This window comes from Mirounga angustirostris, unplaced genomic scaffold (assembly GCF_029215605.1).
Source record: "Mirounga angustirostris isolate CCGP_5_RB_7025 unplaced genomic scaffold, mMirAng1.0.hap1 SCAF_7, whole genome shotgun sequence".
Taxonomy (NCBI): Eukaryota; Metazoa; Chordata; class Mammalia; order Carnivora; family Phocidae; genus Mirounga; species Mirounga angustirostris.
The window spans coordinates 145,951,639-145,965,511 of NW_026991715.1; the positions used below are offsets into that span (position 1 = coordinate 145,951,639).

The 13,873-nt window shown below is 49.9% G+C and overlaps 1 protein-coding gene and 1 pseudogene across 2 annotated transcripts in view; both read right to left on the minus strand.

Annotated features, from left to right (window-relative positions):
- The window catches only part of ANKRD33B (ankyrin repeat domain 33B), a 74,431-nt gene that overhangs the window by 18,313 nt on the left and 42,245 nt on the right, over positions 1-13,873 (minus strand). For both annotated transcript variants that reach the window (XM_045863534.3, XM_054504793.2), the window contains exon 2: positions 12,237-12,366. In XM_045863534.3, the coding sequence (XP_045719490.1) occupies positions 12,237-12,366 (130 nt within the window). The remainder of the gene's footprint in view (positions 1-12,236; positions 12,367-13,873) is intronic.
- On the minus strand, positions 1,730-1,828 carry LOC123836609 (U6 spliceosomal RNA; annotated as a pseudogene).

Here is a 13,873-nt window from a genome sequence, read left to right on the forward strand (position 1 = left end):
GAGCAGGTAGGGGACAGTGGAGCCACCTGACAAACATGACCTCAACCAGGTGACCAAGGTGAACAGCAGTGGTGATGAGTCATGTCGACGGCTGTACTGACAAAGACTTTTGCCTGACCAAACTTTAGTCAGCCTCCTGAATCTTCCAGGCCCAGCTGTGCACTTCCTTGGAAAATCTAGTTTTAGCAAGAACTCTGCTCAGTTTGACCAGTACCCCACCCTTCATATCTGATCACGGTCCTCATCCTCTACACCCCCCAGGGGATGACGGATCACCCTGGCCTGCCTTCAGCAAGAACCCCATTAGCTCAGTTTAGCCACAACTTCCGTTACCCCTCTGAGTCATTTTCCACCTGCTGACCCCCACCCTGCTCCTTGGCTATAAATCCCCACTTGCCCGTGCTGTACTTGGAGTTGAGCCAACATCTCTCCCCCACTGCAAAATCCCATTGTGGTGGTCCCTCCACCTATCACAGTGGTCCTGAATGAAGTCGGCCTTACCATCTTTAGCAAGTGTCACTCCATTTTTTTTAATGGTACCCTTGATAAGATGTGAATAGAATGGCACTTTCCTCTGTGGTCCTCCCCGCCTCTGCTGACTTCTAACTCTAGTCTAATCATGAGCAAACATGAGGCACACCCAAATTGAGGGACATTCCACAAACTTCCTGACCAGTACTCCCCACACCGTCAAGGTCATAAAACAAGAAAAGTGTGAGAAACCGTCACAGCCAAGAGGAGCTTGACATGACAGCTAAATGTAATGCGGGCCCCCACACGGGATCCTGGAACAGAAGAAGAGCATTAGAGAAAAGCTGAGGAAGTCTGAGTAAAGAGTGGACTTGAGTGAACGATAATAAAGCATTGATCCTGGTTCATTCATTGTGCCAAACGTATCCCGATACTGTAAGATCCCAATGACAGGGGACACCGCGTGCGGGCATATGAGACTCTCTGTACCCTCTCTTCGGCTCTTCTGTGAGTCTAACTATTCTAAAATCAAAAGTGTTTATTTAAAAAGGGTGACCTATAGCGCGCCTGGGTGGCTCAGTGGGTTAAGTAGTCTGCCTTTGGCTCAGGTCATGATCTCAGGGTCCTGGGGTCGAGCCCCATATCGGGCTCCCTGCTCATTGGGGAGTCTGCTTCTCCCTCTCCCTCTGCCCCTCCACCCCTGCTTGTGCTCACTCATTCTCTCTCAAATAAATAAAATCTTTAAAAATTAAAAAATTTTAAAAATTAAAAAATAAAAAGGGGGATCTAGCATGGGGCCACTCGACAAGAATACAAGGCAGGACAATGATTCTGGGTGGGCAGCTGGGTGCAGATCCTCTCCCCGCTGTGCCCAAGCCTTCCTCAGTGGTGGGCATGCAATGAATCCCAGGAAGGCAGGCAGGGGGGTGGAGAGGCGTGGCCGACATGGAGGGCTCCTAAAGAAGTGAATAGACAGGACTCGGTGATTGTTTGGCTGAGCCAGCAGCAGAAACTAAAAAGCCGAAGATGACTTCTGGTATCACCCGACCACCAAGTTTCCGGCTCCACTACCGTTGGCCAATGGCATGTTCTCCAAATGACTATATAAGGGTGGGAATCCAAAATACCTGTGGTGCCCATGGATGGACAAGCTTGCCTGGCTCCTCCACCTGGCCCACCTATGCTTCTGTTTCCCAGACTATCCCCCAAGCTGCATGTGGAAAATTTTTAATTTTCCCACTGCTTTTTTTTCCTTTTTTTAAATATGGAACTTCATGAATTTGCATGTCATCCTTGCACAGAGGCCATGCTAATGTCTGGAATGTTCCAATTTTAGTGGATGGCTGCCAAAGCGAGCACAATTTTCCCACTCAAAATCACCTACCTCACAGATAACCCCACTCTCAGGAGATGACACACCTCTACCTCACAGAGGGAACAGAAACCACAAGAAGGGAACCCGCTCAACTTTCCTACATCATCCCACAAACTTCCCCACATCCACAAGCAGCCTCTCCTCCTTCCCTCCTTAGGAAAAAGGAAGGGTGACTCTTCTATTTAAAGATGCCAATCTCTCCTCCCCTTCCAGTGCTTTAAAAACACTCTCCACTCACTTCCGTGGAATATTTGTGCTTCAGATGACCTCCTCTTTCTCTTTGACCTCTCCCTCCTTGCAAATCCATTCCCATCAGACTGCAGTGATGGCCCACATTTTTCACTTTGCCCTTTGTCACATTGGCCAGTGGGACATCTAAAGGCATGATGCAGAAGCCTGAAGTGCACTTACTTGGCTAGACTTCCTAAGAAGTGTGAGAGGGAGTCTAGCTATCTTCATGAGTAGAACTTGCCCAGGCTAGCCTGATGGTCCCAGGAAGAGGACAAGAAGTGTTGGAGCAGAGCTGTCCCAGCTGAAGTACACAAGCACACCCTAGAACAAGGTCCAGCTCACTCACACATATGTGAGCAAAAGCCGTCTAGATTATCCGATCCCCAGGGCACCGGGGTAGCTCAGTCATTAAACGTCTGCCTTCAGCTCAGGTCATGGTCCCAGGGTCCTGGGATCGAGTCCCACATCGGGCTCCCTGCTCCACGGGAAGCCTGCTTCTCCCTCCCCGGGTCTCCCCCCTCCCCCCCCGCTTGTGATCCCTCTCTCGCTGTGTCTCTCTCTGTCAAATAAATAAATAAAATTTTTTTTTAAAAAAAAGAGATTATCCGATCCTCAGCCCATTCAATGATGCAGGAGCAATAAAGCATATTTTACACTAGAGTTTGGGGTTGCTTGTTACGCAGCAATACCTAACTGGATATGCATGTGCAAGGGTCTCCCATCTTAAAAAAATAATAATTATATATAATTAAGCTGCTCTAACACACTACCATAGGCCAGGTGGCTTAAACAACAATATTTATTTCTCACAGTTCTGGAGGCTGGGGAGTCCAAGATCAAGATGCCAGTAGATCCAGGGTCTGATGCGACCTGCTTCCTGATTCACAGACTGCTGTTCTTCTTGTTGTGTCCCCACATGGCAGAAGAGGGAACTTTCTGGAGTCTCTTTTGTAAGGGCGCTAATTCTGTTCATGAGGGCCCCACCATCATGACCTAATCATCTCCCAAAAGCCCACCTCCGAATACCATCATCTTGGGGGCCAGGATTTAACACAAGTTTGGAAGAAACAAAAACATCCAGTCCATTGCAATGACCAATAATAATCCTGTGGACCTGTCTCCCCACTCTAGCCTCTACCCTCAGTCCTCCAACTTCTCAGTTCAACTTCCAGAGTCATCCACTCTCACTCTTGCTACTTTCACTCCCCAAATCCTCCTGAAACTGCCTTCCATCAGTCCCCAATGACCATATTGTAGAGAAACCCAATGGCTATGAGTCAGTTTTCCTCTAATTTGACCTCTCCAGTGTTTACACCTTGTCCATTCCATCCTTTTTGAAACATTCTCTTTTCATGGATATCCTGACAGTTCATCCTTCTGATTTTCCTTCTATCTCTCCGGCCACTCCTTCTCAATTTCCTTTATGAGTTTCTCTGTTCTCTCCTTCCTGAAATGCCTTTGTGCCTCAGATGCATGACTAAGCCCTCCTCTTATCCATACACTCTTCCTTGGTGACCTATCCATTCTCCTGGATCCAGTTAGAGCTAATAGAACTCTTTAGCTCTGTCTCTCTTCCTGACTTTCTTATCTAAATATCTGTCTAATGGATATTTCATCTTGAGTGTCCCACAAACAAATCAAACCTGCTCCTCTCTCTCATGTTTCTTATTCAGTGATGAACAAAACCAATGGCATAGGTGTCCAAGCCAGAAATCTAGGCTTCGTCTTCAGCCCTCCCTCACTTTTTCTCATTCTAACCATCATGCAATTCTGCCAACCCCCATCTCTTAAATGTTTTGCAAGTCTATCCTTGTTCCTCCATCCCCATATCTACTCCCTGATCTGGGTCACCACACCCCCACTGGGCTACACTATAGCCCCTCTCCTAACTGTCCTCCCTGGTCCCATTTCTGCCCTCTATCACTTCTCCACACTACCAACATGATAACTCCAAAACACTCTTCCAACCAAGACAACTATACTTAAAACACTTAACAGTTGCTCCTTAGATGAAGTCCCAACTCCTTAACAAACTAGCTCCTTTTAAAAATCTGGCCCTACTCCCTGAAATGTAGCAGAAGATGCCACCCAGAAATATGCTACTTTGACACAGGATTATTTTGAACCGAAGGCAGACACAAGAAAAGCTCCCTGCCCTCACCCGTTTGTCTAAAAGCAAGACATACATTTCCAAAGGAGTCGCTCCTTCCCTCGTACCAGAAAGGACAGAAGTTAATCACTAAGGCAACTGCAGATCTTATCAGCCTGGAGATGGCACCAGAGAAATCTACATAACAAACCTTCCAGTCTTTATCTACCATTAGTTAACCTTCCCACAGAATGCCATCTCTGGAAGCCTAAAACTACTTTCCTCTGCCCTGTCATTTCTCCCCATATTTATTCTTTGTTGAAGATCCCATATGAGCTGGAGTTCTAAGTCACTTCTTTGAGTTACTCACTTTTCCCTGGGTATCTCCCATGTATACATGAGGTATACACATCTATAAACTTGTTTTTCTTTTGTTACCCAGCTATTTGATGAGCCATCTCTTGCAATGGAAGCTCTTCCTTGGTCCCCCAAACCTGGATTAGGCACCTGAACCATGATATCCCAGGTCCACATTCCCATGTGGCTATGGATCCCCACCACCACTACAACCCTTATGACCATGTTCATACATCCAAAACTCCCAGCTGACTGCAAACTCAATAAATCCATATTTGGTAAATGATAAGATGCAAGGATTACTACTCCCTTGAAAAAAAAATTCACTTATCAAAAAGGTTGTTAATTGTCAAACTATCACCCATGTTACCTAAAAATTCCATGGACATCACAAATATTAATTGTTAATTCACTCAACATTTTAGTGAATACCAGTCTTGGGTTAAGAATCTTATTTACTCCTTTATTCAAGGGAAGCAAAGAGACAATAAACCCGTGTTCCTCTAAAAATGGGAAAATGTTAGAGAATTTGAGTTGCCTAAAGATTTGACTGGTTTGACTCCAGGTACTTGAAATGTACTTTTCCAAACCAGGCCAGTAGAGGGAACCATTGGCTTTGGAAATGTCACATCTGACCAAAGCGGCAGGAGTGAATAGATGTTCCCCAAGGGTGGAGGTGGGGAGTGGGGAGATATGGATAGGGGAGCGTGGAAGGGCAGTACAGACAGGCTTCCTCTTGGTCTGCGGGACGAGCAGGTGTCAGACTGAACAGCGGGGTGAGCTGCTGCGGGGAGGGGCTTTGCAGTGGCCAGTGAGAAGGGCTCAGAAAACTGGAGTTTATAGGAAAAGACAAGGCAAGGCTAGGAAAGCCCAGAGACTTGCCAAGCTCTAATTTCTTAATAGAAACACTAGAAACCAAGAAAAAGGAAAACACTTTAAAAAGCTAAAAAGAAAAAATCTGAATGAAGTCAGACTAACATCATGATCATGTGAGGTGATAACAAAATTAATAAAAAATAAAGAGGCATTTAGAGGCACCTGGGTGGCTCAGTTGGTTAAGCATCCGGGATTCCTGATTTCGGCTCAGGTCATGATCTCAAGGTGGTGAGATCGAGCCCCATGTCCAGCCCCTCACTCAGCAGGGAGTCTGCTTGAGATTCTCTCTCCCTCTCTCTCTCTCTCTCCCTCTGCCCCCCCACCCATGCTCTCTAAGTAAATAAATGAATGAAGTCTTAAAAAAAAAAAGGCATTTATTCCTGGCTTCGGGCCAAGTGGTACATTCTCCTCTGAAGGGGGCCCTCCCTAAATCTGGTTTATGAGGCAGGCCATGCACAAGTGGCCTGAGGAGCATCCCCACATCCTCCCACCCCCCCAACCCTCCAGAACCTCACTGCCACTCTATCCCCTGCAGCGAGCAGCATGCGTAATGCCAGGCTGGCTCTCTATGCACTTCCTTCAGAACTGTAAAAATAAGTTCAAGGAATAACAAGTTTCAAGGATGCACCAGAGGTTACTTATTCCCAACCAACCCTATCTTATCACCAGTTTAAAAAGACACCTGCTGGGGCACCTGGGTGGCTCAGTTGGTTGAGCGACTGCCTTCGGCTCAGGTCATGATCCTGGAGTCCTGGGATCGAGTCCCGCATCGGGCTCCCTGCTCGGCAGGGAGTCTGCTTCTCCCTCTGACCCTCCCCCCTCTCATGTGCTCTCTCTCTCCTCTCATCCTCTCTCTCAAATAAATAAATAAAATCTTAAAAAAAAAAAAAGACACCTGCTACTCCCCCACTTCGCCTCACCCCTGTCCTTCTGTTAAAGAGGAAGGACACATGGAGAAATAAACGCACAACTCCAACCCTGAGTCTTACTCATTGCCTTGGTTATCTCACTTTATATTTTATTTTTGTTGGGGGAGGTAGAAGTTGAAATTGCTGGCTAAATGAGACCTAGAGATTATCGGAGGATTTATTTTCATACATTCATACATACATATTTCATACATTTCACACAGTCTTTCCATCATAAAGGCCTAATACAGATTCGGCTGAATGTTTATTATGCATTAAGTATCTGAAGAGGTTAGACTTTCTAGAGAACACCCGACAGGCAGATCAAGGCATCTGTGCCCTAATGTATACTCACAAATGCTGACTGAGTGCTGTAGAAAGCCAGGACCCCCAAATTCCGGACGGTCAGTGGGGTTGCAGGATCAAATAATATAAATATATGGTTGCTTTAAAGTTTTCCTTAACCACGCAGATCCTGCTGGGGCCACGTTGACCAGACCAAGTCATCCGGGGTCATTCTATCACCCTTGCCAGCGACGTGTTTTGGCACGGGGCGTGCGACACAGCCCTGGCAGTGAGATACAAACAAAACTCTGCTGGAGGCTTCTGGAAATGTTTTCCTGCCCTAGAGAACAGGACACACAGACAGGGATTTGCTCCTCCCCCCTGGAGCCTGTGCCACAGTCTTGGCATCATGAGGAAAAGGTCACCAGCCCTTGTGAGAAGCCGGCCCCAGTCCCGGCCTTCTGGGGCTGCTCAATGAAGCAACCCCTGAACAGGGGCCTTCAAACACATCGTGCTGCAAAAGAAGGCAGTTTCTTCATTGCGAAGCCCTGTTTTGCTGGGTACTCAGTAAACTGCACCCAGAAACACAGATCCTGGGCCCCAGTGAGAATCAGGGAAACACAACTGCAAACCATCATTCAGGGACTGGCAAACACTAAAAATTGATCTTTTCCAGGGTTGGCAAGAATACCCTTGGGGACCTGGTAGAAAGTATAAATGGGTATGGTTTTTTTCCTAAAGGCCCCTTGGCAGTGGCTACGTAAACACACGTGTCCTTTGATGAAGCAGTTGAGTTCTGAGACTCTCTCCGTGCATCGTTTCCTCTTCCTTCTCTGCCCTTGCTTTCAGGCCCGGAGGCTGGCCTCCACACACAGCACCTGCCCGTTCTCGGCCCTCGGGTCTCTGGTGTGGCTCAGGAGGGGCTGGGGCAGGAGAGGGAGATGGGACTGGGGGGGAGGGGGGGACTCAACCCTGCCTCCCCGCCCATGTCCCGCCCCACAGGCTGTGGGCTTACTGAGGGGCAGCCCCCTGTCACCCTCTCAGGGTCCCACCCCTAGCCCGGCCCCGCCTCCACGGCCAGTCAGCTCTTCACTTCGGCCCCCTGAGAACAACTGCCGCTCAAAACACCCTCCTCCAAAAGGCACCCCCAGAACACAAATGGCTTCACGACAGCGCGGTGTCCTTGAACGGGCTAATTCAGGAACCCTGCACGCACCACCCTCTAAAAATTTGGGAGGCTGAAGTCTGTGTGCTTTGGCTCTGGGAGGTCCTGTCACCACCTTCAGACACAAATTAGGGAAAAATCACTTCCTCCCGTTGCGGCAATTAAGACAAACTAGGAAATGCTTTTTAATCAGATTTTTTTTAAGGCGGCCAAAAAAAAAAAACCTCCTTACTCCTCCCCACCCATCTCCCCCAAACAATTCAGTTCTACAGCAGGCCTGGGGTGGGCGCCCCAAGGGTCAGAGCCCAGGTGCAGGGAGCGGGCACCAGACAGAAGAGGGTGGGCCCGGGACCTAGCCAGCTGCAGACACAGCTTGAGCAAACCAGTGAATGAGCTAAGGATCTGGACCCCAGTAGAAAGAGAGAACTTAAAACAAGAAAAGAAAATACATTATAGGGGCGCCTGGGTGGCTCAGTTGGTTAAGCAACTGCCTTCGGCTCAGGTCATGATCCTGGAGTCCCGGGATCGAGTCCCGCATCGGGCTCCCTGCTCGGCGGGGAGTCTGCTTCTCCCTCTGACCCTCCTCCCTCTCATGCTCTCTGTCTCTCATTCTCTCTCTCGCAAATAAATAAAATCTTAAAAAAAAAAAAAGAAAGAAAGAAAATACATTATAATGATAGACACTTTTTTTAAGATGGAAGAAAACCCATAAACCCATCAAATTAACAAGTGTTACCTCCAGACAGTAGAACTGGAAGGCCCTGGGGGCGAGGAGCTAAGTGATTTTCACCCTGAACTTCATTGGCTTTCTGTGTTTAACTTTGCTTGCTTATGTGGTTTTCTTCGGAACACTGTGTATTATATTTTATAACCAAGTTAGTAGACCAACAGCGGTGCCAAGTAGAGAAAGCACCCGGGACAGCCACCCTCCGGCACGACCCAGCCTGGGTCACAGCCCGGACACCTCCCCGCGACACCCCGACGTGTGGGGCCCAGAGAATCACATACAGGCCAGCCACGGCAATCCTAATGGTCTAACCACGCTACACTCTCCCTCCTGCTGCAGGGGACGCTCCACCGGGGCCGTGAACACCGGAGTCTTGTCCCCTTCCCTGCTTCCCATGGGTGACCAAAGGCACAGAGGGAAGGCAGTCGCGATGCCCGAAACCACAGAAGGCCTGCTGGAGGTGGGGACGGGGCAGGTTGCAGGACATCCGACTTTGGGAAAGTCCAGTCGTGGCCCCAATGAGCAGGGTGGAACCAGACTGATGATGAAGGTGATGAAGGTTAAAGATGGTCACAAGGGTGGAGCCCTGACCCAAGAGGACAGGTGTCCTTATAAGAGGAGACACCAGAGACCTCACTCTCTCTCTCTCCACCATGTGAGGACACAGCAAGGAGGTGCCCCGTGCACAGGAGGAGAGCCCTCACCAGGAACCAAATCCCCTGCCTCGCACCTTGATCTTGGGCTCCCAGCCTCCAGAACTTTGAGAAACAAATTTCTGTTGTTTAATTCCCCCAGTTTGTGGGATTTTTGTTATAGAAGCCCAAACACACTGACCTCAGGGATGCTCGAGAAGAATAAAGTAAATGTAATCCGATGAATGGCATAGAAACATATTAATGAAATAATATGCAGAATTTGCTCAGACCTTAGAGTAAAAGGATAGGGGGGAAAAAATGAGAAAGAACACTGTGGCGTGAGGACCAGGTGACTTATTCTATGTCTAAAAGGTAATCTCAGGAAGAAAGAACAAAACAAGACAGACAGTGTTTCAAAGAGATTAACAGAGAGTTCCTAAAAATACACCTAATGTAAGTCAAAACAAACGCAGAGAAGAAGCTGAGATATACGACAGTTACGGCAGCGGAGGGGGTGGTGTTTTCATTGTTAAAGATGAGGTGGGAGATATTTCCAATCTCAGCAATATGAGGGTCTCAACAAAGACAAAAGCAGGCTGGACTCAGACTTTCCCCCTGCAACACTCAATGGAAAAAAAGAGGGGGGAGGTCAAAGGACAGTCATTATCCTATTATTTCCAATAGGCAAGAATTCAGAAGGTACCTCATGGGTAACCACAGCCTATACCCTTAACACACAAAGAGTTCTGGCAAATCAATAAGAAAGGCACCTCGTCTTACTGCATATTCTCCTAGTGGGTCTCAACAAAGACAAAAGCAGGCTGGACTCAGACTTTCTCCCTGCAACACTCAATGGAAAAAAAGAGGGGGGAGGTCAAAGGACAGTTGTTATCCTATTATTTTCAATAGGCAAGAATTCAGAAGGTACCTCATGGGTAACCACAGCCTATACCCTTAACACACAAAGAGTTCTGGCAAATCAATAAGAAAGGAACCTCGTCTTACTGCATATTCTCCTAGTGTTCATGTCTAGCCTGTGCTATAAGCCCCCCTCTCCGGCAACCCCCGAACCCTCCCCGCTCTGTACCCCAGCGGACACTGTGGAGTTTGGAGCTCTATACCCTCCACCTACCGCTGAGGCCTCTGACTTAGATATGTCACGTCTCAAAGACCTGAGTGCCAAATGGAGCCAATGCTTCTCCACCTATTACTGTACATATGTCCCTTGGCAATTCATCATCCCCTGTCCTGATGCCAGAAGCCATCCCAGAGGCCGCCTCTCCTCCACCAACACCCTCATACCACTTTCTGTCAGGCAGGTCTTGCTCCTTCTCTGCTTCTGAAGCCACTTCTGAGCCCATGAGGATTATCCAGCCCCTGTCACCACACACCCAGCCTCATGGCACTCAAATGCATTCCCTCATGTTCTCATGTTGCACCTAGACCCTTAATGATCCGGTCCCTGCCTCCTCGTGGGGCCACCTCTCATCTCTCCTAGTCACCCGCAACCCTCCCGCCACACCCCCTGAGATGGGCCGGGCCCCCTCTTCGCCCCGTGCACTTGGATACCTCGGCTGCAATGGCCCCCCTCTGATTCCTTCAGCATTCAGTTCAAACCCCCTTCCCCATCCCCCCTCTTCACAACCCCTGTCGTCAACCAGCAGGCCAGGTGGGGCGTTCTCGCTCACGGCCCCCAGCACACCCTCCATCAGAGCTCCATCAGAGGCCTACTGAGCCGGAGAATTACTGGAGGGCAGAGCTGCCCTTGACTTGGGCATCCCCCATTCCTGGGCCAGTGGGAGGCGATGAATGGGGAGCCCGGGGTCACTGAATGCCTCCCGCTACCCACTTCCACTCTTGCACTTGAGGATCTTGTGGATCTCGGCTTTCGAAGCCTGGAGTGCCCAATGGGGACAGAGCTTCGCACCCTAAGACCTGCTGAGGCGAACATGTCTTTGCACATATTTGGCTCCTCTCTAATTCAGGGGGGGTTCTCCACCTTACCCAGCTCGACTAAAAAGCAATGTGTACATACGGACTACTCCCTATTACATTACAGGGAATGAAGCTGCCAGATGCTGGCTTTGCTGGGCTCCCTGGTCTCCCCGGGTTCCTTGAGTCAGAGTCACCCCCATGCTGGCTTTGACCCAGGAGCTTGTGATGCAAAACAGGACAGGGAGGTCTCTTTTTGGTGGCACAGCAGATGTTCCCTTTCCAGAATCAAAGTGCGGTGTGGTCTGGGGCATTTTCTCCAGCTTCCCAGCCCTGAGTCCAACACCCAGCAGCTCCTCATGACATCGTGAGGTGTCCTACATTCCGTCAATAAGCAAACGCCTCTTCTTCCCAACTCGGCAGGAAGCAGCTTCTTTGCAGCTGGGAGCCTGACTGATCAAACAGATCAATCTTGCAAGCCAAGAATTTTCGAGGTGGTCAAGTGACAAACCCACTTAACACCACAGGGACAAACGACGTATGGTCCAGAACGGACGAGCACGTGCTTGTCTCCAAAAACGTCTGAGGACGATTCTAGAAGAGGACAGCCACAATGCGCTCGGTGGCAGGGCTGAAGGACCCTTACTGGGAGGCTCTCTCCCTAACAGTCCCGCCTTGTTACACGGATACACTCTCGGCAAGTAGCTCCTGGCTTTTCTTTACATCTACCTGCAAGTGTAAGGTTACCTTGTAACTATGTCTATCGGATCCAGTCCTTACCGCCCGTGATGGTAGTGAGTTCACCAGCATCTCTCCGTTCCCCAACTCCAAGCACTGGGTGGGGCACGGTGCTCTAGGGGAAGGGATGACGAGGCTTGGGTTTCTGCTGCAGCTTCACCTTCAAAGACTGTGCAGTATCAGGGCGAGATGTGCCCAACAGCAAGCTCTGCACAAATAAACTCTGCATCGTCCCCAAGGCACAAGGACAATGTGTCCGCGTCCTAACCGGCCTTCTCCTCTACCTCTTAGCAGCAGAACAGATTTCTGATCAATTCCAGTCCTTACGTTAATCTCACGACCTGAGTTCAAGTGCAGAGCCCCGTCCCCCCGCCCACCGGCCCCCCACCACCTGGCAGCTGCCCCCCCAGCCTCAGCTCCGGGAGGGAAGGCAAAGCCGGGTCTTACCTGCCTGTGCGGCTGTGATTAGGGCCGTGTTCCCCTCGCTGTCCTGCCAGTTGACATCAACGTGGGGGCACTCTGCTAAGACCACCACAGTATCCACAAAGCCGTGGTAGCAGGCGACAATAAGGCCAGTCTAGAAGTGAAGAGGGAAGCGGGTCAGAGGCGCAGAGCCCGAGCATCACCACTGCAGACCCCATGTGCACACACTGTCCCCCCCGGGGGGACACAGAGAACCTCGGGCCCCGGTTCTGGCTGGCAGTTTAGAGCAAGCCAGGCTTTTGTTCACTTTCAAATGTTCACTGGGTGCTGCCCACGAGACAGGCACGATGCCTGGGAAACGTCTGAGAACCAAGATCCCTGCCTATACGGTGTGCCTTCTAACGGGAGGTCAAACAGCAAACTAGAGACCTACCAGATGAGTGAGGACAGAGTGTGTTAGAAAGGAGACTAGGGTAAGAGAGGCTGTGAGTGCAGGGGGGACATGGCTCCGGTAGGGTGCGCGGGGTGGGCTCCCTGGGAAGGAGACGGTGGACGAAGATGGGAAGGAGGTGAGGAAGAGCCTGGGAGGCCCGGGGGTGGAGCCTCGTGAGCCAGGAGGAGGACGTCAAGGGGCTTCGGAACCCCAAGAGGCCACAGCACAAACTGTTCAGCTTTTTGAGCAGTCAGTTGCAGGTACCCTCATCAAGTCTAGCCGCTGGATGGAAACAGCGTCTACGAGACCAGCCTGGATGTGGGGAGACCAGGTGGGAGGGGTGGTGTCATAAACATAAATATTTGGTCTTTGTCCCCAGTTCCTGGCACACAGCTCTGAAAACCCTTAGAAATTAGTTTCTTACATGCTAATGAGATGATGCACATCGGGGGCAGGGTGCTGGTAGCTTTAGAATGGAGGCCAGTCTCTAGAAAGACCGACCGCCCCACAAGTAGGAGGTGAGATCTTGCTCCTTCTCTGCACAACCCCCCCAACCCCACCTCCAGGGAGGGGAGCAGAGCTGGAGACTGAGTTCAATCACCAATAGCCAATGATTGAGTGGTTAGAGCAAATCATGGCTACTTAATGAAAGCTTCTTAAACACCCCTAAACAATGGGGTTTGGGGGGCTTCAGGGTTGGTGACACGTTGAAGTGTTGGGAGGGTGGTGCCCCCAGAAAGGGCACGCCAATTCTGCACCCCTTTCCTATACCTCGTCCTGAGCACCCCTTCCGTTTGGCTGTTCTTGGCTTTTATCCTTTATAATAAACCAGTGGCAGTCAGTAAAGAGCTTTCCTGAGTTCTGTGAGTTATTCTAGTGAATTACCAAACATGAAGGGGGGAGTGTGGGAATCCCCAAATTTGTAGCCAGTTGGTCAGAAGGTGACCCCTGGGTTGAGACTTGTGGGACGGAGCTGCACACCTGTGGGGTTTGTGCTAACCCTGGAGCGTTAGTGTCAGAATTCCTGGAATCGCTGCAGACCCTATTGCTGTCAGAGAATTGGAGAACTGGGATGGAAAAACCACACGTATCTGGTGTCAGAGAAAAAAGACATCACAGGGGACTCCTGCAGATGCTGGGCCAACGATGATGGCGGTCAGCTGTGAGCCAGGAAGCAAGCCCTCACCGGACCCCGACCTTGGTCTTGGATTTCCAGGCTCCAGAACTG